The sequence below is a fragment of the Haliaeetus albicilla genome, chromosome 1, assembly GCF_947461875.1.
Source record: "Haliaeetus albicilla chromosome 1, bHalAlb1.1, whole genome shotgun sequence".
NCBI classification, from domain to species: Eukaryota; Metazoa; Chordata; class Aves; order Accipitriformes; family Accipitridae; genus Haliaeetus; species Haliaeetus albicilla.
Genome location: NC_091483.1, coordinates 56,350,262 through 56,371,642, shown reverse-complemented (window position 1 = coordinate 56,371,642; position 21,381 = coordinate 56,350,262). Strand labels below are relative to the sequence as shown.

Sequence of the window (21,381 nt, the reverse complement as noted above, 5' to 3'; positions counted from 1 at the left end):
ATGGTTCCCTTAAGCTTCGCTGTTGTCTAATAGCTTCCGAGTTTTCAAAAATTACTAGGAGGCGTTTTTAACATTTAGCCTGTATAGTTCTGACAGCGTACTCCACTTCTAATGTAGTGACGCAAGTGCTAGTGAGCCTGTGCAGTAACACTTGCTAGGAGGTTTAAGTGGGACTTTGTGTGGATGAGGGATGATCCATTCTTCCATAGCTTTGTGTAGTGTGACCTCCATCTGGGTTAACATTTTTATATCTTCCCTGGTCACCCCAGAACCTCAGACCTGCAGAACATCCTGAAATATTCAGGTAGGGAGTTAAGAAAAGGGGTGTTGCTGGAGAGATGCATTGTCTGACTTGCTTCCCTTTTAGGTGCTGTAGACATTTTGCAGGTAAGAGAATGCAATTTTGATTGCGTTTCCATTTGCCAAGAATCAATTTATTATTTGCTACGGGAAACAGCCCCAGATGACACAGAAGGCCTACTGCACATTGTGTCGAAAGATTGTGCCTGAACAGGAACAGGGTAGAAACACGCACCATACACATGCGTGTGCCAAAGGTCTGAGGAACATTCTTGTGAAATATGTCATTTACCAAGTGTATTTAACAAAGAATTTTCTGAAAGCAAAACAAGGACTAACTATTTGGAGATCACAGCAAAAGAGAAGCATGTTGTCAGAAGGGAGGAAGTGGTCAAGAGAAGCCGGGGTGAATGGTAGGGCACTTCACATGCTGAGTGAGCAAATGACCACAGCATAATAGTCAGGTGCGGTTCCCGAGCAGTATAAACATTGGCTGAATTATGTACACATCTGTTTTGCAGACTCTGGTATGGGAGAGGTTGGTGATTGCCAAGTGATTTGCCAAAGGCTACCAAATAATATAACTGGAACTAAGGAATTTTTAGTTGCAGCTCCATCTCCCCACAGGAAAGCTAGGGGCAAAAACTTGCATGCGGATGTGAAGGTGATACTCCACAGAACTGGAAGCTGACAGAGTTTAAGAGAGACAATGAATGGCAAGTTATGGGAAATGAAAACAACTTTTACGCATGAAATATACATACAAGAGAATGCTTATACTGGGCTTTATGATGAAAGGTCCTTGTTTCAGGGTATGGACCATTTAAAAATAGGGGTTTTCTCAGCATTACCACTAGCAAAGAGTTATTAAAGGCTTTTTTATTGTGGTATAGGATGGTCAAACATGCACAGTGTATAGTGTCGATCTGTCCTGTGGTAAAAATGACACTGCTGTGCCTTGCTTTTACAAAGATTTGACAACCAGCTATTACACATTAACCGTATCTAGTCCTTCCAGTTTTCCATTTCTCAGAGTGCTTCATAAGAAGAGGGAAGAATCAGGGTACATGAGGGAACTGAGGTGGAGAGAAAGCAAATATGTCCAGTGTCAGACAATTCCCTTCCACATTTCATCATGATCATGTGACATTAATGAGCTTGCTACAAAAACTTGCCTTTTTGCATGTAAGACATAGCTGGATTATCTCTATATCAGCTATTGCCATTTAGCAAGATCAAGTAGTGTTCATCTGAGTGCATAGCATGAAAATGAGAACAGTCTAGCTTGTGTGACGCTGTCCTCAGAACTTAGAATATAATCATTTAGGCTTCCAGTTTTCAAATATGCGAACACTATTCTTGGATTTTTAAAACATAAACTTATTTTTTAAAAGTAAACCTTTTAAAATCCTGCTTCAAAGTAACTCATCTTCTGGGTCTTTTGCCAGTGTTTAAAGAAACATCGGCAGTTTTGTATTACTGCTTTGAATTCACGTTAGCTGGAGAACTCAAGAATTCACTGTGAAAAATGACGTGACAAGAGGGTCAAATAATGTTTTAGGAGAAAGGATTTCGTAGAAAAATTGTTTAAAACAGCTTTTATTTGATCTTGGGCAACTTCATCCTTTACAATATCTAACATGAAGTTGATGAATCTCCTTTTGACCTTCTAGCTAACCAAAGGAAAGGTGCTCATTATTTTATGATCCAAATGTAATGAGGAAGAAGAAAAATACTCAAAAGAGGAAAACAAATGCAGAAGAGATTTCTGAAGTTTGAAACCTCATGAATCCTACTTTACAATGGAAATGCAAATGATTTAAAAAAAAATAATTTGCGAATAGCTCAGTCAAATCCTAGGTGAGTCAGAGGGCGTTGTGGCAAAGCATGAGATCCAGATACTTTTTTCCCAAGATGCTGGTTAATTGTCTGATTCACCTTTTTGACCACAGGAGATTACTTGTTGCTTCTCATACAGTGTTTCCAATGTAGTGCAGTTGTGGTGGTTTTGTGTTAGTTGTTTCTTGTCCATACAATCTTCTTCAGAGTTTTCTTAAAAGTTGTTACAGTAAAATGCTGGGGATACTGGCAGAAATATGCAGTGCACACAACTGAATCTGATGTTTCCTGTTCCTTTTTAAGCTCTGCTACTCTGAAGGAGCATGAGGAAGGGTGGGGCAGAGGTTTTGGAGCTGTGTCAGGAGTCAGGGGTGTGTATGCGGTAGGGGGTGACTGCTCTTCAGCAACACTGTGTATGCAGTTTAAACATTTGGCTCCAGATCCAGTGGTGAGGAATTCTGTCTTAACATGCTGTCACATTAAAATGTACAGTACTCTTCCCACCTTTTTTTTTTTAATTTTATTTTATTTTTAAAGAGCGGTCACCAGGTATCAAATACTACAAAAGGTAATACGTTATGAAAACCAAAAAGAGTTAGAATTTAGGAGGTTTTGAAATTTGTCAGGTTTTCCCTTTTGTTTTTCCTGATTCTCAACTCTCTCTTCCCATCTTCATTTGCATGTTACTGATAATGTAATCCTTAAGCTTTTAAAGTTCATTTAGCTGTGTAAGTTATTTTGCCTGTATAATTTTCACTGAGTGAACAGGATCTGTCATTTAAAGCCTTTGCATTCACATTAGCTGTGGGAGTTTGCTTTGAGAAATAGTTTCTTTACTTTTGCTGCTGCTTCTGGTCACAGAAGTCACCAGTATCAGATGTTTGTTTGGTCTTATGAAAACAAATATGATTTTCTCTACAAATCTAACTTGCTCTCACATACCTGGCTCATATGGCATCTTGAGAAATTTTGTGGTGTTTACTTACTTAAGTTTTCTACAAGGATGTTGCACATAATAACAGTATGTAGAGATAAGTCAGATTACTGCACTTGGGCAAAGAACTATCGTTTCAAGCAGAAGTATGGTTAATATACACACCCTGTATGATTCATGCTAAAGATGGAGGCTTGAAAGAGACTGATAAATTTAACAGGACAAAAAAGAAATCATGTTAAAACTCTCCCTGATAATCCAGCACGTTGTTATTTAAAGCAAACATTCCTTTAAAAAGGCCACTCATCACCTAAGATCTGTTTGTGAAATTACTGATTTGTCACAGCAGAGGCAGTTAAGGACGTTTTGTTTCCTCAAAATGGCCAAGCCTTAAGGATGCTGTTCAAAATCTAGAAGTTTGGGGTTTTTTTAAGAGCTGAACTGCCAAAATTTGTGATTGCAAAAGAAGAAAGTACCTCTTTTCAGCCAGTCAGCTTTTCAGATTCTTTAATTTTCAATACTCTGTTCTTTGCTTCAGTCCTGACTCATGTAGATGTGTCGGTGTTCCATTTGTTTTTAGGAGCTCTAGGTGTGTTGAAGAGATCTGCATAGCCAAGTATGGACTCCACTAGCAGCATGTTCTGCAGTCCCTAAATATTTTTTAAGACCTGGCTACCTTCCAAGCTTTAGACTTGTTCTCAGACTCAGTGCAAATGGATTGAAGCATCTCTTTCACAAGTGTATAGATCAATATTCGTATGTCTGACTATATGGTAGCCATACCTTAAAAGTAGTTCGTTGTTGTAAAGTAGCTGCTCCTAGATGTCAGTTTCTATCTGCAGAGGAAAGACTGACCCTGACTAAAATAGGGTAATAGCCTCTATGCAGAGGGAGGTCCTTCTGGGGACTGTCCCCCAGGCAGTAGGATTAGAGGGAGCAGGGCTGTGAAGATGCCACATGCTGTGAAAATAAGAGGATGCCATATATTTTGTAAAATCTTCACAACCTCCTTTGTGTTTCTCTGAGAAGTTCTGGACATAGCTGCCTTCCTGTGCAGCGGTTGCATGCCTTTGGTAGTCTGATGGTTACGGGGAGCACAAGGTTTAGCACTGAGAAAAAAGGAAAGTCTCTTTTTCTCAGACTGGTCGCTTACGTTGCCTGGGGAAGCACTACAGAAGGGCCTTGGGAGAACAGTAATTTGTGTGGGAACTGCTGGGGCATGCTGAGAGGAGATGCTATACAGAGGTTTGTTTCTCCCTCCTTGTTCCTCTTCTCCCTTCACATGCAGGTCATGGTTTCTAAATAGGAATATGAGTTTCACATTCGTGGTAACAGTCTTCCAAGACATTAAGATTGTAACAGTCAATAACTATCCACATCTAGTGATGATAGGACAAAAATGTACCATCTTAATTTGATGAGAGTAAGACACCACTTAGACATTAGGGGAAAGCTTTCTAGCTAAACGGTAGTGACATAGTGGACCAGGCTTTTTAGGAAGTTTGCAGAATCTTCTTTTTAAGAACAGAATGGGTTGAGGTACATATATTAATACTACCTCATTGCTGGGTGACCTGCTGAGGACACTGTGCCCATGTTGCGAGACTTCTGCAATTGTAATAGAAGAAAGGAAAAATCAAGGAAGATATGTAAGAGAAGATACAATGGTGTCAAATTGATAGTTTGGAAAATAACTTTTTACAACAACATTTTGGAGGAATCTGAGCAGCACAGAGTGGCATTTTTGTCAATGGCGGAGAAAAAGATACCACATGAATATAAGTCTAAGTTGATTGAAGCCAAAATCAGGATTAGTTTGGTGACTGCTGTAGTAAAGAAATTTCATTTAGAAAGACCCAGCAAGTTTTAGAGGCAGCTTTTGTGTGGAATTTAGGAAGAGGATTTAGTAAAAAATTTTGCTATTATTCATGCAGGTAGTAAGACAGATGGAAGGAAAGTAATCTGCAGCAAGAAGTAGCTGTACTGATGATTTGGGGCTCACACAAGTTATAAAAAAATATAAGATGAGCTGTTCTATGGAAGAAGTAGTACAAGAAATGTAGCAACTATTAATTGTAAAAAAAATTCGTAAATTGTAAAAAAAACTCACTGTAAAAACCAGAAGTTTTGAGCTTCTATTAAAGCATGGTTTGTGCGTAAAAATCCTTTTCTGACTGCATTGGGTGGTTTGATAAAGTATCACCTATCTGTATGAACTTTGGCTTTCTTTAGGAAAACAAATTCCTGGGTAGATTGCTACAGCTTAGCTAAGGTGAATAGAGGAGAAGAGTTGGCATGAAGTTTATTCATCCTCTACCAGCTGGTAAAAATTCTCAAACCTATTTCTAATTCAATAGGAAGAGTTCTTTTGTTCATGATAGCAACTTAGTGCCTTTCACTGGCCATTTCTCACTTTGTGTCTAAGGCTGTACCCATAGAATCATAGAATAGTTTGGGTTGGAAGGAACCTTAAAGGTCATCTAGTTCCAACCCCCCTGCCATGGGCAGAGACACCTTCCATTAGACCAGGTTGCTCAAAGCCCCATCCAGCCTGACCTTGAACACTTCAGGGATGGGACATCCACAACCTCTCTGGGCAACCTGTGCCAGTGCCTCACCACCCTCACAGTGAAGATTTTCTTCCTTACATCTAATCTAAATTTACCCTCTTCCAGTTTAAAGGCATTACCTCATGTCCCATATCTACATGCCCTTGTAAAAAGTCCCTCTCTATCTTTCTTGTAGGCCCCCTTTAGGTACTGGAAGGCTGCTATAAGGTCTTCCCAGAGCCTTCTCTTCTCCAGGCTGAACAACCCCAACTCTCTCAGCCTGTCTTCATAGGAGAGGTGCTCCAGCCCTCTCATCATCTTCGTGGCCCTCCTCTGGACTTGCTCCAACAGGTCCATGTCCTTCTTATGTTGGGGGCCCCAGAGCTGGATGCATTACTCCAGGTGGGGTATCATGAGAGTGGAGAGGGGGAGAATTGCCTCCCTTGACCTGCTGCTCATACTTCTTTTGATGCAGCCCAGGATATGGTTGGCTTTCTGGGCTGTGAATGCACATTGCTGGGTCATGTTGAGCTTCTCATCAACCAACACCCCCAAGTCCTTCTTCTCAGGGCTGGTCTCAATCCACTCATCACCCAGCCTGTATTTGTGCTTGGGATTGCCCTGACCCATGTGCAGGACTTTGCACTTGGCCTTGTTGAACTTCATGAGGTTTGCAGGGGCCCACCTCTCAAGCCTGTCAAGGTCCCTCTGGATGGCATCCCTTCCCTCCAGTGTGTCGACCACACCACATAGTTTGGTGTTGTCAAGATGCCACTCAGATGCCTATTACTATATTTTTGATTCCTGAGTTTAATAAAGCTTGTGAACCATGAGCAAGGACTGCAGTGTCTGAGATAAGGATTCCTTTCAAAATGCTGTTCTCTTCAGAATTAACAGCTTGTCTGATTTTTTCACCATGCTGCAGCATGCGAAACTGGTGGGTGGGCTGCTTACATGACGTGCTGTCCTGGTTTAAGCTGGGATAGAGTTTTCTTCGTAGTAGCTGGTACAGCGTGGTTTGGATTTAGTGTGAGAATAATGCTGATTACACACGGATGTTTTAGTTGTTGTGAAGTAGTGCTTATCCTAAGTTAAGGATTTTTTAGTTTCCCATGCTCTGCCAGCAAGCAGGTGTACAATAAGCTGGGAGGGAGCATGGCCAGGACAGCTGACCTGAACTAGCCAAAGGGATATTCCCTACCATAGAACATCATGCTCAGTATATAAACTGGGGGGCATTGGCCAGAAGGGGCAGATCGCTGCTCGGGCATTGGTCAGTGGGTGATGAGCAATTGCGTTGTGCATCACTTGTATTTTCTTGGGTTTTATTTATCTCTCTTTTTTTGTTATATTCCTGTTGTTGTTGTATTTTCTTTTACTTTAGTTATTAAACCATTCTTATTTCAACCCATGAGTTTTACTTCTCTTCCCCATCCCACTGGGAGCTGGGAGGAGTGAGTGAGCAGCTGTGTGGTGCTTAGTTGCTGGCTGGGATTAAACCACAAAAGGTGCCATTACAAAAATACTGTGCATTTTAAACAGAGTAATCAAACTCTAGGATCCTGAAAGGGTAGATGAAATTCTGGTAAATTCAACCTTTGAAGCAGGGGTTCCAGACCTCACATAACTCATAATAAAGATAACTATTACTTTCTGTTGGGCTTTTTTAAATCAAAACATGGAAGTGACTTTTTTCCTAGGCTTATTCAAAACTGTAACTGTGACTTTTTAGTTGAAAAGCCTTTACGGAATTATTATTTAACTTGTTGTGTTTTAACGTGTTTCTAGATAGAGAACGCTCCTTGGATTATAAAGCGTTTTGGGTGCAATGGCAGATCCCATCCGCTGGGCCCGATACCGTTGGCAGCGACTGATATCTACAGAGGGCAGAGAAGGTAGCAGCAGCAATTCAAGTAACAAGTGCTATCAGTCATCAAAAACTACTGGCAAACATAGGATAGTGATACCCTGTTTGGGACATTTTAAGGAAGAGTATGAAAAAGTATCAAAACTGTACATGAACAACCAAATACGGACTACTAAGTATACTTTATTGAATTTTTTACCACGGAATTTATTTGAACAATTTCACAGGTAATTAACTCCTTTTTGATTGTGGTAACTCTTCTGAAGTGGAATCCTTTTATTTAAATGTGTGTATAACCATATAGATGGGTATTAAAAAATTATTCTTCCTCTTGACCTGCCTGTCACTTTTGAAAAGATCTCTGTTATTTGGCCATAGTCTCTTGAGTATCATCAGCATAGGGCTATCCTTTTATCCATAGTAATTATGTAATTTACACTAACTCTGTTCTTCGGATTACTGAAATATTCCTTACTCGTGGAGCACTGCCATGCAGCAATCTGCAGTAGGATTTTAATCTAATTTCCTGCAAATGTACTTCTCCTCTTCCCTCATTTCTTCCTCTGTTGCCAATTTTTTTAATCCTCCTTCTGCTTGGAGGACTGCTGATTTGTAAAGTTACGCAGGGAAGGTTGTAGGATGGGTCCCTTTTAAAAACGTCATCTCACCCAGGAGATGATAAAATTAAGTTTAAAAGACCCGGCAATTTGAGAAAGTGCAAGTTCACCAAAGCCTCACTAGAAGACATATGCCTGGAGGACAGTTTTGAAAATACAGGAAAACTCTTGGTTTCTGCATCTTCTGATCATGCATATTAAGCAACTGTGCAGCTAAATAATCTATTGACTGGAGAGTGAAAACAGAGTTCTGGATACTTAGTTTTTAAATTGCAGTTGGGGGTGAAGAAAAGATAAATTACTGCTAACTTAAGTGTCTGTATAGCATGGAGTGGGGGAAGAAGGATGACTGTCTGCTAGCACAGCTAACTCCTATGTTTTCTCTTTGTTTCAGAGTTGCCAATTTGTATTTCCTATTTCTAGTTGTCCTCAATTGGGTTCCTCTGGTGGAAGCCTTCCAAAAAGAAATTACAATGCTACCTCTAGTAGTGGTTCTGACAATTATTGCAGTGAAAGATGGTCTGGAAGATTACTCAAAGTACAAAATGGATAAACAGATAAACAACTTACTAACCAAAGTATATAGCAGGTAAGACAGAACAGTCTTTCTGGTTTATTGTTATTATTTGATTATGAGTATATGTGAAAAAGTTGTTGATAAATCTTTTGGTTTACTTTCTGGATACCTAGAGATCATAAAATAATTTAAGTTGGAAGGGGCCTCTGGAGGTCATCTAGTCCAACCCCCTGCTCAAAGCAAGTCTAATTAGATCAGGCTGCTCAGGGACTAGTCCAGGTGAGTCTTGCTCACCAGTTTTGCTAAATGTATATCAAATTAGTATAAAATTTGCTGAAAAAAAATTATTCTTTGGTTGAGGCAAGAGTGTTCATGCATGAGTTTGTACTGTATTAACCAAGGTAGTTTGACTAGTTGAGCATTGTCATACCTAGCATTTATTTTGAAAGGTGTATTTTTATTTCTTCTAAAATCACTGTAAGCATCATGGAAATTCAGGGGTTGCTAATTTACAACAATATTGGTACAGCTCACTAATGGTATCAGGATGTACTCATAATGTAATAACATTTCCCCAAACAGAATGAGATCATTTTCTGTTTGAGTGCATCATAGTTTGGTACAAATGTTAGCATCTGTTCCACTACAGTGCAGGACTGCAGTATTGCAGACTGTGTGTAGGTGCAGGTCTGGAGTGGAGCGTGCTAGTGGTGAGAGGTTTGCTGACAGGCAGTTATTATGCATGGATAATAAGAAGACAGGAAGGCAAACTGATCATATTCTAAATTAACTGGCAAAAAACTTCTTTTAGTGCATAGCAGTGCTGCCCACATAATTTTTTTTTTTTACCTGTCACAAAAGGATCTTCTGACACTCATTCAAAGCCTGTAAAATACAAAGATAAAGGAAGTATTGTGAACCCTTTTTCTTTCTTGCATGCTCTGTGGTCATGCAGGGAAACAAGTGTTTTGAAAAATGTCACTTTTCATGTGTTGTAGTAGCCATCATAACTAGCACTTGTAGGAGAGGATTGATTGGCAGTTAGACACCTTAACAAATTCGATAAGGTCTGAGCAGTAACATACGGTAGTTGCTGTAATGCCAAACCACATTTAAAGCTCCCTCTTTCCATTAAAGGCACACCTTTTCCTAGTGAAGGCAATACACCGAAAATAAACATTTCTAAAATCTTAATATGCTAGCTGGTTATGCCAAACCCTAAACTCTGTACTGTAGACATGACCTTAATTAGCCCGTGCAGCAGGTTGGCAATCTGGTACTACATAACCATTAAATATATTGTGATATTACTCAGAAGATGTAATCTCCAGCTTTCTGGCATTTACCATTCTATATTGGTATTTTAAGAGCTAGCTCATAACCATAGAAAAAGTCTGGACTATCATTTTGTATCATCAAAGGAAAAACAAACAGCTTTTTGTTCTGCAAACATGAATATATATAGCAGCTTTCCCAGAAACTTTGTATTGAACCTATAAAAATTTGAGCTTGAAACAAGTAAGTAATTGGGCTATTAGGGAAGATAAACCTTTTCTTTCTTTTTCATGTCTGCAGAGAAGGCTTAAGGGAGAAGCAGGGTTATTTCTGCTATAAATTGTCATGTACCCTGAAAGAATTCATTGCCAGAAAGCTGAAGCATTCAGTACCCATATTCCTGAAAACTCTGTTTTACTTGCAATCTCATACCAATGTCAATGAAGCAGCATTAATTTCTGAACTTGTTTTCTTTTCTGGCTTGATTCCTTCCCTGTCACCAAAAACGTGTAACAATCAGTGGCCATATTAGTCATGTGTAAGAATTCTTTTTTGTACCTATAAGTATTTAGGTTTTGTACCTTTTTTTTCCTCCTAAGTTTCTTTATCATGAATTATTTTACATAGTGTAATCTGATTTTAAAAATAAGCTTGAAGGCATGGTTCAGGAGAATCAAGTCTTACTGGTACAAAAATGATTGTTCACTACGTGTGAGCTGATTTATCTTAAACTTCCATTAATCTCACATTAGGATTTGTAATTTCTGGTTTAACAAGAATCCCTTAGAAATTGTAATGATTCTTCCAGTACATGCATTTAATCAAGCACAGTCGTATCAATTGTAAACATGATGAAGAACTAGCTAATGTTGAATACAATTTCCAGTTATTTTCTTACTGTGCATTTGTTCATCTGGAGAAGTTGTGCATGCCGTCTGTATAATTTTACTTACACGTCAGATATTGATGCCTACTTGGCTACTGAGACAACTGCCTGATATAATGGCTTTTCTTGGTATCTCAAAGTAACAAAGCAATAGTTGTCATGCTTGAAAGCTGGTAGGCCACCTGTTTGTATCTGAAGATAATATGCATGAAGCATTTTCAGGAACTCTTGTGAGGTTTGCATTTATACAGTGTTCGTAACAGAAACTAGTTTCACTGTGCTCTGTTGTCCATGACAAAATGTGCCAGTCTCAGTGCCTTCATAAATCTATCTGAGCAACTAGATGCTAGTTCCTGTGCTTTTTTTGACAAATCTGATTTTGCCCCCACCCCCTCCCCCACCGTTTGCTCTTGCTTATAGCAAATGTATGACATCCATAGTTTCAGAGTTTTCAGCCTGCTACTTTTTGGAGTTCTGGAATGTATCCATTTGATAGATCAGAGTTATTGTATTTGGCCTTAAATACACAGAGCCTGAAGCTGATTTTTCCAGGAAGGCTTATTTCTGTCTTGAAAACATGATAAAATAAAATAATGTTGCTTAAAATGTTTGGGGAATTTTTTTCTGTGTTATCCCTCCCTTGTGATAAAACATAATCAGTAAATGATAAAATGTCCTAATGTGCACTTAACTTAGTTTGTAATTGTTGCTATGATGTTAATACTTAGTTATCAAGTCCTTGTGCCTTTTGAGCAAGTTACCATTTTAAAGTAGTAGGATCTTATTTAAATAGCCATGAATCACAAAGTATGAAGGCACTTCTGTTTGAGCATCTGTTAAAATCATGTTGTTGGTGTCATTTCAGTCTAGATCTGTGATGAGGTGATTATGATGGAAGAATCCATTTATGCCCCCACTGACCTACTACTAAAGACAGTTATACTTTTTGTCTGACTTTCTGCTGAATTGGGTAAAGAATATGCACATGATGGATGGGTAACTTTGCTGGCTGATACATTTTTCCTCTCTTCCCTCTTCTGCAGACCTCTCAAATATATTTGTTTCATTCCAAGCCTTGCATCTAGATGTGTTATAATTACTGTTCTTTATAAATGCATGCTTATGCAAATCATTGTATATATTTGAAATCCAGATATAATTTCATATCCAGTTTTTCTTTATGGAATTGAGGTCTGAAAAGAATAATCCTTTCTACAAGATTCTTCCTTACCTTTGGCTTTCCTTTCCTCTCCCAGACTCCAGCCGGGCAAAAAGAAAGTGGGACTTGTCCAGGTGCATCAAGAAAAAAGAAGCATCATACACTTTCAGTCCCACGTTTATTAAATAGGTAGCGATTTAAAAGAGAAACATGGCTTGTGTGGGTGTACTCTGCTGGGTAAAAAACTGGCTGTATGGCTGGGCTCAAAGAATTGTGGTGAATACAGTGAAATCCAGTTGGTGGCTGGTCACAAGTGGTGTTCCCCAGGGCTCAGTATTGGGGCCAGTTCTGTTTAATATCTTTATCAATGATCTGGACAAGGGAATCAAGTGCACCCTCAGTGAGTTTGCAACTGACCCCAAGTTGGGCAGGAGTGTTGATCTTCTCGAGGGTAGGAAGGCTCTACAGAGGGATCTGGACAGGCTGGATCGATGGGCCGAGGCCAATTGTATGAGGTTCAACAAGGCTAAGTGCCGGGTCCTGCACTGGGGTCACAACAACCCCATGCAGCGCTACAGGCTTGGGGAAGAGTGGCTGGAAAGCTGCCCGGCAGAGAAAGACTTGGGGGTGCTGGTTGACAACTGGCTGAATACAAGCCAACAGTGTGCCCAGGTGGCCAAGAAGGCCAACGGCATCCTGGCCTGTATCAGAAACAGTGTGGCCAGCAGGAGCAGGGAGGTGGTTGTTCCCCTGTACTGGGCACTGGTGAGGCTGCACCTCAAGTCCTGTGTTCAGTTTTGGGCCCCTCACTACAAGAAAGACATTGAGGTGCTGGAGCATGTCCAGAGAAGGGCAACCAAGCTGGTGAAGGGTCTAGAGAACAAGTCTTATGAGGAGCAGCTGAGGGAACTGGGGCTGTTTAGTCTGGAGAAAAGGAGGCTGAGGGGAGACCTTATCGCTCTCTACAACTACCTGAAAGGAGGTTGTAGCGAGGTGAGTGTTGGTCTCTTTTCCCAAGTAACAAGCAATAGGACAAGAGGAAATGGCCTCAAATTGTGCCAGGCGAGGTTTAGATTGGACATTAGGAAAAATTTCTTTACTGAAAGGGTTGTCAAGCATTGAAACAGGGTGCCCAGGGAAATGGTTGAGTCACCATCCCTGGAGGCATTTAAAAGACATGTAGATGTGGTGCTTAGGGACATGGTTTAGTGGTGGACTTGGTAGTGTCAGGTTTATGGTTGGACTCGATGATCTTAAACCTAAACCTTTCCAACCTAAATGTTTGTATGATTCTATGATATTTGCCATCTCCTGAAGGCTGATCTCAACACTGGCAGCACAGACAAATAGGTTTTCATAGTTTTTCATTAAATATGTGGTAGTTAGAAAAAATAGAGAGATGTGAGAGTAGCAGCATTTTTCTCCTTTTTTTAATCTTTAGTAAATAGTTACTTCCAGGATAAATCAAAGGGTTGCGTTGTTGCAAAATCTTTAATTTCCAAATACTTCCGTGGTTTTGCAAGCTCCATTTTGCTTTGAAAAATTCCTGTAGAAGTCAGTGGCAAAAATTGACAACTTTTGACGTGATATTTTTCTCTTACTTCGTTAGTGATGCCATTGCTTGCTTTGTTCATGAGCTTATTTTGTCTTGCTTACCTTTCTGTTTCCATCCTTTCTCTAACTGTTCTAGATACAAGTTGGCTGTGGAGGTAATTTTCTCCCACCACCCTTCTGGGTTCTCATATCCTTTCCATCCTGTTTGGAGGGTGATGTAAAAGGGTGCCATTGTTGAGTGATAGGGCATTCTGCTCCGGTTGGTGTTGTACCCTAAATGGACTCACTTGGCCTTCATAGCTGGGTAAATTGGCCTACACAAAAAGTTATGCTGATGTAGTTTTCAATACCTGAGGGTGCAGTTCTAAACAAACAAACAAAAAAATCACTGGTTTTCAGCTTGCTTAATCTCCTGAATAGATTTACTTTGTCAGCACCTTTGCAGCTATCAAAGCTTAAGTCATACCTTCAGTAGCTGAGAGTCACATCCTGTTTCAGGAAATCTTCCTTCCCTTTTCCTGTTTATCTCTATTATTAGGTTGGTTTTTGTCAATTTAGTTCAGAAATTTTTCCTTCAACTCCCTTTTATTTTCAGGGAAATATACTGGTATGAAAAGTTAATTCCTGCAGTGTTGTTTGAATCCATCCATCTTGTGATAGGCCTGGCTGTAGCTTTGTCCTGGTTTCAGCTGGGATAGAGTTAATTGTCTTCCTGGTAGCTGGTAAGGTGCTACGTTTTGAGTTCAGTATGCAAAGAATGTTGATAACACTGATGTTTTCAGTTGTTGCTAAGTAGTGTTTAGACTAAAGTCAAGGATTTTTCAGCTTCTCATGCCCAGCCAGCGAGAAAGCTGGAGGGGCACAAGAAGTTGGCACAGGACACAGCCAGGGCAGCTGACCCAAACTGGCCAACGGGGTATTCCATACCATGGGACATCACATCTAGTTTAGGAACTGGGGGGACTGGGGGCAGGGAATTGCCGCTCGGGGACTAGCTGGGTGTCGATCGGTGGGTGGTGAGCAATTGCACTGGGCATCATTTGTACATTCCAATCCTTTTAATATTGCTGTTGTCATTTTATTAGTATTATCATTATTAGTTTTTTCTTTTCTGTTCTATTAAACCGTTCTTATCTCAACCCATGAGTTTTACTTCTTTTCCTGATTTTCTCCCCCATCCCACTGGGGGGGGGGGAGTGAGTGAGCGGCTGCGTGGTACTTAGTTGCTGGCTGGGGTTAAACCATGACAAGCTTTAATTAAGTTTTACATGCTTTCCGTTGTGCCAGTTTTCCTTCTGTGTAGAAAACTAGTGATGAGCATCTTAAGGAGAAAGCAGATGTGGCTGATATTGGTTTCATTTTATGTCAGCTTTTGTTGCTTCCTGTTTTTGCTTTGTTTGCAATTTGAAAGCAATATAACTACCTCCACCTTATCTTCACTAGAGAAATTGTCATCAGTACACTGATTAATTGTGTGGGCTTTGTGCCTTCTGTTTGTAGACCAGCATTTTCAAAAGGGTACTGTCAGATAATGCAGGTCTGAAAGGTATGGGTGCAAAGCTTTATACAGGGAATATTTTTCTGATATTTTCTTTGTCATTAGAAGTGTCTGTTTCTATTTTACTATTTATCAGAAGCATTTTACACAGCTAGCACTTTGATTAAAGCTAGTAGGTAAGTGCCAGTCTACACGCAATGGCCATGTTGTAAAACTTGTTAGCTTATGTCTGCACTGTAGAAGCTTAGATGCACTTCCCAACTCACTGGTGTGAGTCTGTTTCTCTTCTCAGCCAGCTTAGAATGAGATGCGGGGAAGGAAGCAGAACGTGGAAGACAGCCCTAGCACAGCCTGGACTATACCCTAATCTAGACGACTGAGAAAAGAAGACTGTGGAGAGCGCACGCTCCTCTCTTTAAACATAGCTCTTGGGTTAGTCTGTGTAAGGCAGAAAAGCCAGGCAGTCACCGAGGGCATTAATAGTTCGTGCAAAAATGTACTGCACCCAGACCTGTGCAGTGTTTGCAACAGCAACTGTAGGTGTGTTTCATCACCCATGTTGCAGGAGCCTACTAGTGTGCTAGCTCATCAAGCACTGCTTATTACCGTGCATCCATCCTATTCACGACTCTAAACTTGATTGTGTTTGCAATAAACTGCTGTGATTACATAAAAGGAAGATTCTTCATCTCATCTGAGGACAGAACAGCAGCTATAAAAAGAAAGTTGAAAGCAGTTCAAACTTACATACGTCATGCCTGGATATTTCATATTAATAAAGAATTTCAGCTCAATGCTGACGGGCCTGAGCTTTTATTGACTTCCCTAAGTATTATAGAATCTTGGTACCTTACGTTCAAAATTAATGGAAAACATATTTTAAAAGCCTGTAAATACAAGTATTTTATATTCAGAGCATCAGTGAAGGGGTTGCTGAATATTCTTTGCTTACTGGTAGATGTTCATCATCTTGGGAGACAGACATTTTTGAAAGGCCCTATCAGAAGGGAAAAAGATATGCTGTTCTTGGCTGCATAATTGCAAGAAAAAGTGGTGACCCAAAGAGAAATCTGAAAACACTGTTTGTTTTATTGAAATAATGAAAATACAAGAAGCAAGTGGGCTGAATTTTAAATAGGGCTAAAATAATTCTGGGAGAGTGCCTGAAATGTAATTCCCAGAAAAACAGGGCTTGGACCCCAGAGCTGATTCTTTGTAATTATATTCACCTTAAGCTAATAGACTATCTCATCAGAGTTTATTTTAATGACTTGGAAGCATAAATTAACTATTAGAGTAATTTTCTAGTTACGGTGTGTTTGTCTAAGCTTTCAGTTTATGCATTTATAAAAATTACTGTTTTTATCTGTATTTCAGGAAGGAGAAGAAATACATAGATGAATGCTGGAAAAATGTCAATGTTGGGGACTTCATCCGGCTTTCACGTAACGAAATAATTCCTGCTGACATGGTGCTGTTATATTCTAGTGACCTGGATGGGATCTGTTACATTGAAACAGCAGGCCTTGATGGAGAAACCAATCTAAAGCAGAGGCAGGTGGTGAGAGGATATTCAGAGCAGGTGATAATTGTGCATTTCTAGGGGCGTGAGAAAGTTGTCATGACAGATGGTCAACTAAAAAACAACCCAGCCCTCTAGAATGCCTAATTCTTGATAGCACAGCAATCCCCATCTGAAAACAAAACAGCTAGGTAACATAGTTCTAATTCATTGCTTGAGTTATTTTTGAGCAAATCTTTGCATGTTCACTTAACCCAAAGAAAGAGAGATCTATTTCAAGTAATATAAGCCAGTAAAAATAACTATCCAGGTAAATGTCAAGAAGTCATTTATGGTGCGTATCATGTCATGGGTAAGAAACTGGAGTTTTTTAGAAGGGAATTCTGTGGTGTATAAAGACCTAGAGAGAGGAGCAGATACTATCTTCTCTCTTTCACTGTTTTTTTCATATTGCAAATGTATTTTTAGCTCCAATTCTAGTCCTTCAAGGATTTATAAAACCTTTGGAACTCTTAGAATTTTTCTGCTACAAGCCTACTGTGAAAAGCATTAACTGAGTCATCTCTCCCTTTCAAGACTGAGCATCACTGGGACTCAGAGAGTTTACACGTACCAAGCAGTGGTGGGAAATAGGTGGATCTGTGCTTTTCAGCCATGGAAGTCACATGGTTAAGGCTTTATAAGTAATTCATAAAAGCCTTTTCGGATACTGAAGAGATGACTGCCATTGCTTTAATACCAGACAAATAAACTTTATTTAGTATTATACCTAGCAGACAAAATGCTGGAGGCCGGCACAAAGAAAATGATGTCAAAAGAACAGAGACTCCTGGCGTTTCTGCAGCACACCTGAAACTGAATTTTGCTGCTGAAACACCATGCTGATAACAACAGCAGGGAGACTCTGTGCTGTCCATAAGAACAGACTGTTCAGTCCTCTGGAGATAAAATTACCTGACCTGCCTCTGAATTGTCAGCAGTGGTGAGGAAGTGAGGAGGAGTACCTTGTTGTGCATTAAGACTCCCCTGTTACTTAGCAAGTATGGGAATACCAAAGGCATGATGTGATATCCATGAGCAAAGCTGTTTCTTATCCCCTTACAGTCACATGCATTCTTAAAACAATAAGGCAGAAAGGACTGTTTGATCTTTCTGTATATACATATCATTATGCAAGGCAAAATTCAAATGATTCTACAGGCTTACATCATATTGAGGTGGCCCTGATCTTATACCAGCTCCTGCTACCAAGATCTGATTTCAGTCTCACTCAAGAAAGAGACAGTTTTCTCTGTTTCTAGAAAACTTGCACCAAAATGCTGGGAAGAGTCATACTGTCCAAAAAAGGTGACAGTTCCTTCACCATTTAAGACTTACTTTAAAAAAAAAAAGTCATTCATTGTAGGATCTTCTTGTCAGGACTGCCTGGTTTCTGAATATAGAGCCATGGTCAACTTCACAGACCTTTAGTGCCCTGCCAGCTGAGTTTCAGCCAGAGGCTTTGTCCTTATAAACTCAGGGTGAATAAGACTGGCAGTGCTGTGTAAGAGGCTGACTGCCTGACCTCTCCATTTCTTAAGCTCAGAAGAATAGCAATAAACTACATCAAATTAAACAACATCTGAAGACAAAGACTAGAAAGACTTAACCTATCTGCAGGTGTGTTATGTCCCACTTCTTTGCGACTGAGCAAGTAGAAACAGAATGAAATGGTTATCAGTGGGGCACCTGTTCTTGCACTTGGGATTCCTTTAAGAGAAGGCAAGGAAAAATTAAAGCATGAAACAGGAGCTGAAACTCTCATAGTCTAATTTATTTTTTGGCAACTTAGAATAGCTTTTTTTTTTTAATGCTTAAATGACAACAGGAAAGAAATTGGGAAAGTAACTCAAGGCTTCTTAGGTAACAGAGGGCAACAAGGCGCAGAACACAGTGTCTCCAACCATCTTGGCATTCATAGAGAAATACACAAAACAGCTGAGGACCTGCTCCCTGAGGATAATGAGCTATTTAGTGAACAAAGTGATATAGCTCTGCTGCTTTCAAGACACTCAAATGTTGCTTCCCTTTAAGAAGGGATTAATCTGCTTTCCCACATCTCATGGTTAGCTGAACCAAGCGCAGGTTCACTGAGGTGGAGAAGCTAATATGCCAATAGTACTAAGTCACTGTGAGCAGTGAATGTTTTCTGTCACATCATAAGAGAGGCCACAGGACTGCGCTCATCAGTTCTTTCTCAGCCTAGGTGGTCAATGACTGAATCTAGTCCTAGCTGCAGCATCCTCAAACCTAGTGGAGAGGAAAGTGCTGTCCTTTTCTTCCAGGCAGCCTAAGAAGCAAAGTTGATGAAAGGAGTTGCCATCTCTTTTCTTTCACCTTGGCTGTGCACCTACTCCATTTCCATGCTATATTATCAAACCATATAGTTTGTCTGGAACACAGTACAGCCAAAGTAGCAGGCATGGCCTTGGGAAGCTGCCTCTTTCCCCATTCCAGTGGGAGAGTGATGCAGGGACTATCACTCCCAGCTACCTTACTCAGTTCCCATCTTTATTGTCCCCTGTCTTTAGGGACCTTTACACAAAATCCAAGTAATTTTAATTCTGACATAGAAAATCTTCTCTTTTGTGCCAAGAAACATAGGAAAGCATCTCAAGAAATAAGGTGCAAAATCTTCTACTCTCAATATTTGCTTTTTCAAAGTTAAGATTATAATGAAGAAATATAGACCATAAACTTATAGTTCAGGAAGATCTGACTGCCCATATCAACATACCTGGTTTTGGACATAGTTTTTGTCACCTCTGTTTTATACTGGCAGAGCGTAGATGTAACTTCTGTGCCCACTATAGGTTACACCCCGAGTTTCTGTGGTTGTTATTTCAAGGTATATTGCAAGAAGCTCCTACTAACACATTCACTGCTATTACAAATTGTTTGACCAAGTCAAATGGTTTAGTTGTCCATAAAAAATAAGATGCTTTCACCAGAAATACATATCTGGAGATGGTTTCCAGGCTGTAGAAGAAAAAAATCAACTGCTTTGGCTATTTTACTTCCTTTTGGTGGTAGTTCTTATTCTCTTTGTGCTCTTTTTTTGTGTAATCCTTGTACCATGTGAAATGCTTGAAAAGCATGAATCAATTATACTGTCTAACATTTTACAGAAATGATGTACTTCCTGTACAAATAAACATGAGAAAGGTCAGTGGAGGGAGAGGTCTTTCATAGTTAATTAAATTTACAAAGAGACTGAAGGTATCTATCTGTCCAAGGCTGTGTTCATATTGACTTGAGGTTAATACAGTGCAACAAATCAGTACAGCAAAACATAGCAAAAAAATTTTTTTTAATCAAGTCAACAAAGTATGTGTTAATAATATTATGTCTTCTGACTTCTGAGTTTCAAATACTACTTACAGGATTGTGTTTTGACCTCACAGTTACTATTCTGCCAGTGTGAAGTCATCCAATTGTGGGAGTGCAGCCTTCTCCGAGACCTGTAATTATGTAGAAGATGTATTCAATTACATCTACCTGCTTTCTTTGTTTTAGCACAGATAGCATCCTGGTCATGGTATCAGAAACAATGGCTGTTTGGAAGAAATTCTGCTTGCAGAAGATAGTGCCTTTTTTTTTTTTCTATCATGGAAAAACCTGTGGGAAATCTCTGCTTTTCAGATGTTCTTATTGCATTTTTTTTCTTCTTCCTCACTCTTCCCCCCATTTTCTCCTCTTCAGTGTTCTCAAAATACCAGCAATTCAATAGATATTTGCCAGGGTTTGATATTTACTAGGAAGTTCTTCCATGCTGTGTAAATCTGATTTACACTGGGTAGCAGATCCATCAACACCACCAGCAGCTTACAGTTTTGAAGCTAAATTGTTAGATAGTAATACCTGAACCTATGAATTGATGATGTTTTTAAGTTCTATCATGTTTTGTCTGAGTTCTCTGGGTTTTTTTGTTTTGTTTTTTTGTTTGTTTGTTTTTTCTGTGGCTTTAGGTCTCTGAAATTGATCCAGAAAAATTTTCTAGTAGAATAGAGTGTGAAAGTCCTAACAATGACCTCAGTCGCTTCCAAGGCTTTGTGTAAGTAGACTTGGTGGCACTTTAAACTGTTGTCATTTGCTTTGGTGCTCTTACTAATTTTCAGGAGCTTGTAATGTTTGCTTTAAAAAATAATGACACTGTGTATAGAAGTCAGTTTGCACCACTACATTTCTGAGAGCAGCCCAAAAAATAGAGCTTCATAGGGCTTTCTGAGCAGCTGACTGTGAATGGGGAAAGCCCGCTAGTGCTTTTTATGTTGTATTGAATATTTTCAACATCTTAGTTCAGGCTGTTTTGCAATTGTGTATTCCATATTTGAAATAGCTGTTTCAAATCTGCTCTTAATGACATGTGATATCTACAGTATTTGGTCTGGACCATGGCCTAATTGAACAAGCTGCATTGCTCAGAATTGGAAATGGGAAGGACTGGCTTCCTCTCCTACTTTGATTTGTTTTGTGTAACCATCAGTGACTTGATCAAACTCCTTTTGACCAACGTGCCTATCCATGTCTTTTCTTAGAGATTTATGATTTTCTGTAGACTGTGGGAAAACAGAATACTATTTCATGGGGTGACTGATTTTCAGTTTTCGAGAGTTGCAATGTCTATATGCTTCCCTGTGGGCCCTGACACATTAGAAATATAAAAAGAAAAATAAACGTATATAAATCTTAGTCTCTGAGGAAACAGCTTAACAAAGAGTGTGCCTGCCTGCCCTGAAAGTATGCCGCAGGAGTAATGATGCTCAGAGTATATTTAAAATGGGTTTCATATTTTGATCGAGTTTTTTCTGATGTTGGCAATCCA

General features: G+C 39.6%; 1 protein-coding gene across 5 annotated transcripts in view; it reads left to right on the top strand.

Moving 5' to 3' along the window:
* ATP10D (ATPase phospholipid transporting 10D (putative)) overlaps positions 1-21,381 on the top strand; it is a 59,398-nt gene that overhangs the window by 5,002 nt on the left and 33,015 nt on the right. For 3 of the 5 annotated variants that reach the window (XM_069790733.1, XM_069790739.1, XM_069790727.1), the window contains exons 2-5: positions 7,411-7,716; positions 8,501-8,695; positions 16,373-16,577; positions 20,525-20,610. In XM_069790733.1, the coding sequence (XP_069646834.1) occupies positions 7,451-7,716; positions 8,501-8,695; positions 16,373-16,577; positions 20,525-20,610 (752 nt within the window). In that variant the 5' untranslated portion in view covers positions 7,411-7,450. Of the gene's footprint in view, positions 1-7,410; positions 7,717-8,500; positions 8,696-16,372; positions 16,578-20,524; positions 20,611-21,381 lie in introns of those variants that run through there. The other 2 variants (XM_069790738.1, XM_069790740.1) reach the window with 2 other exon arrangements.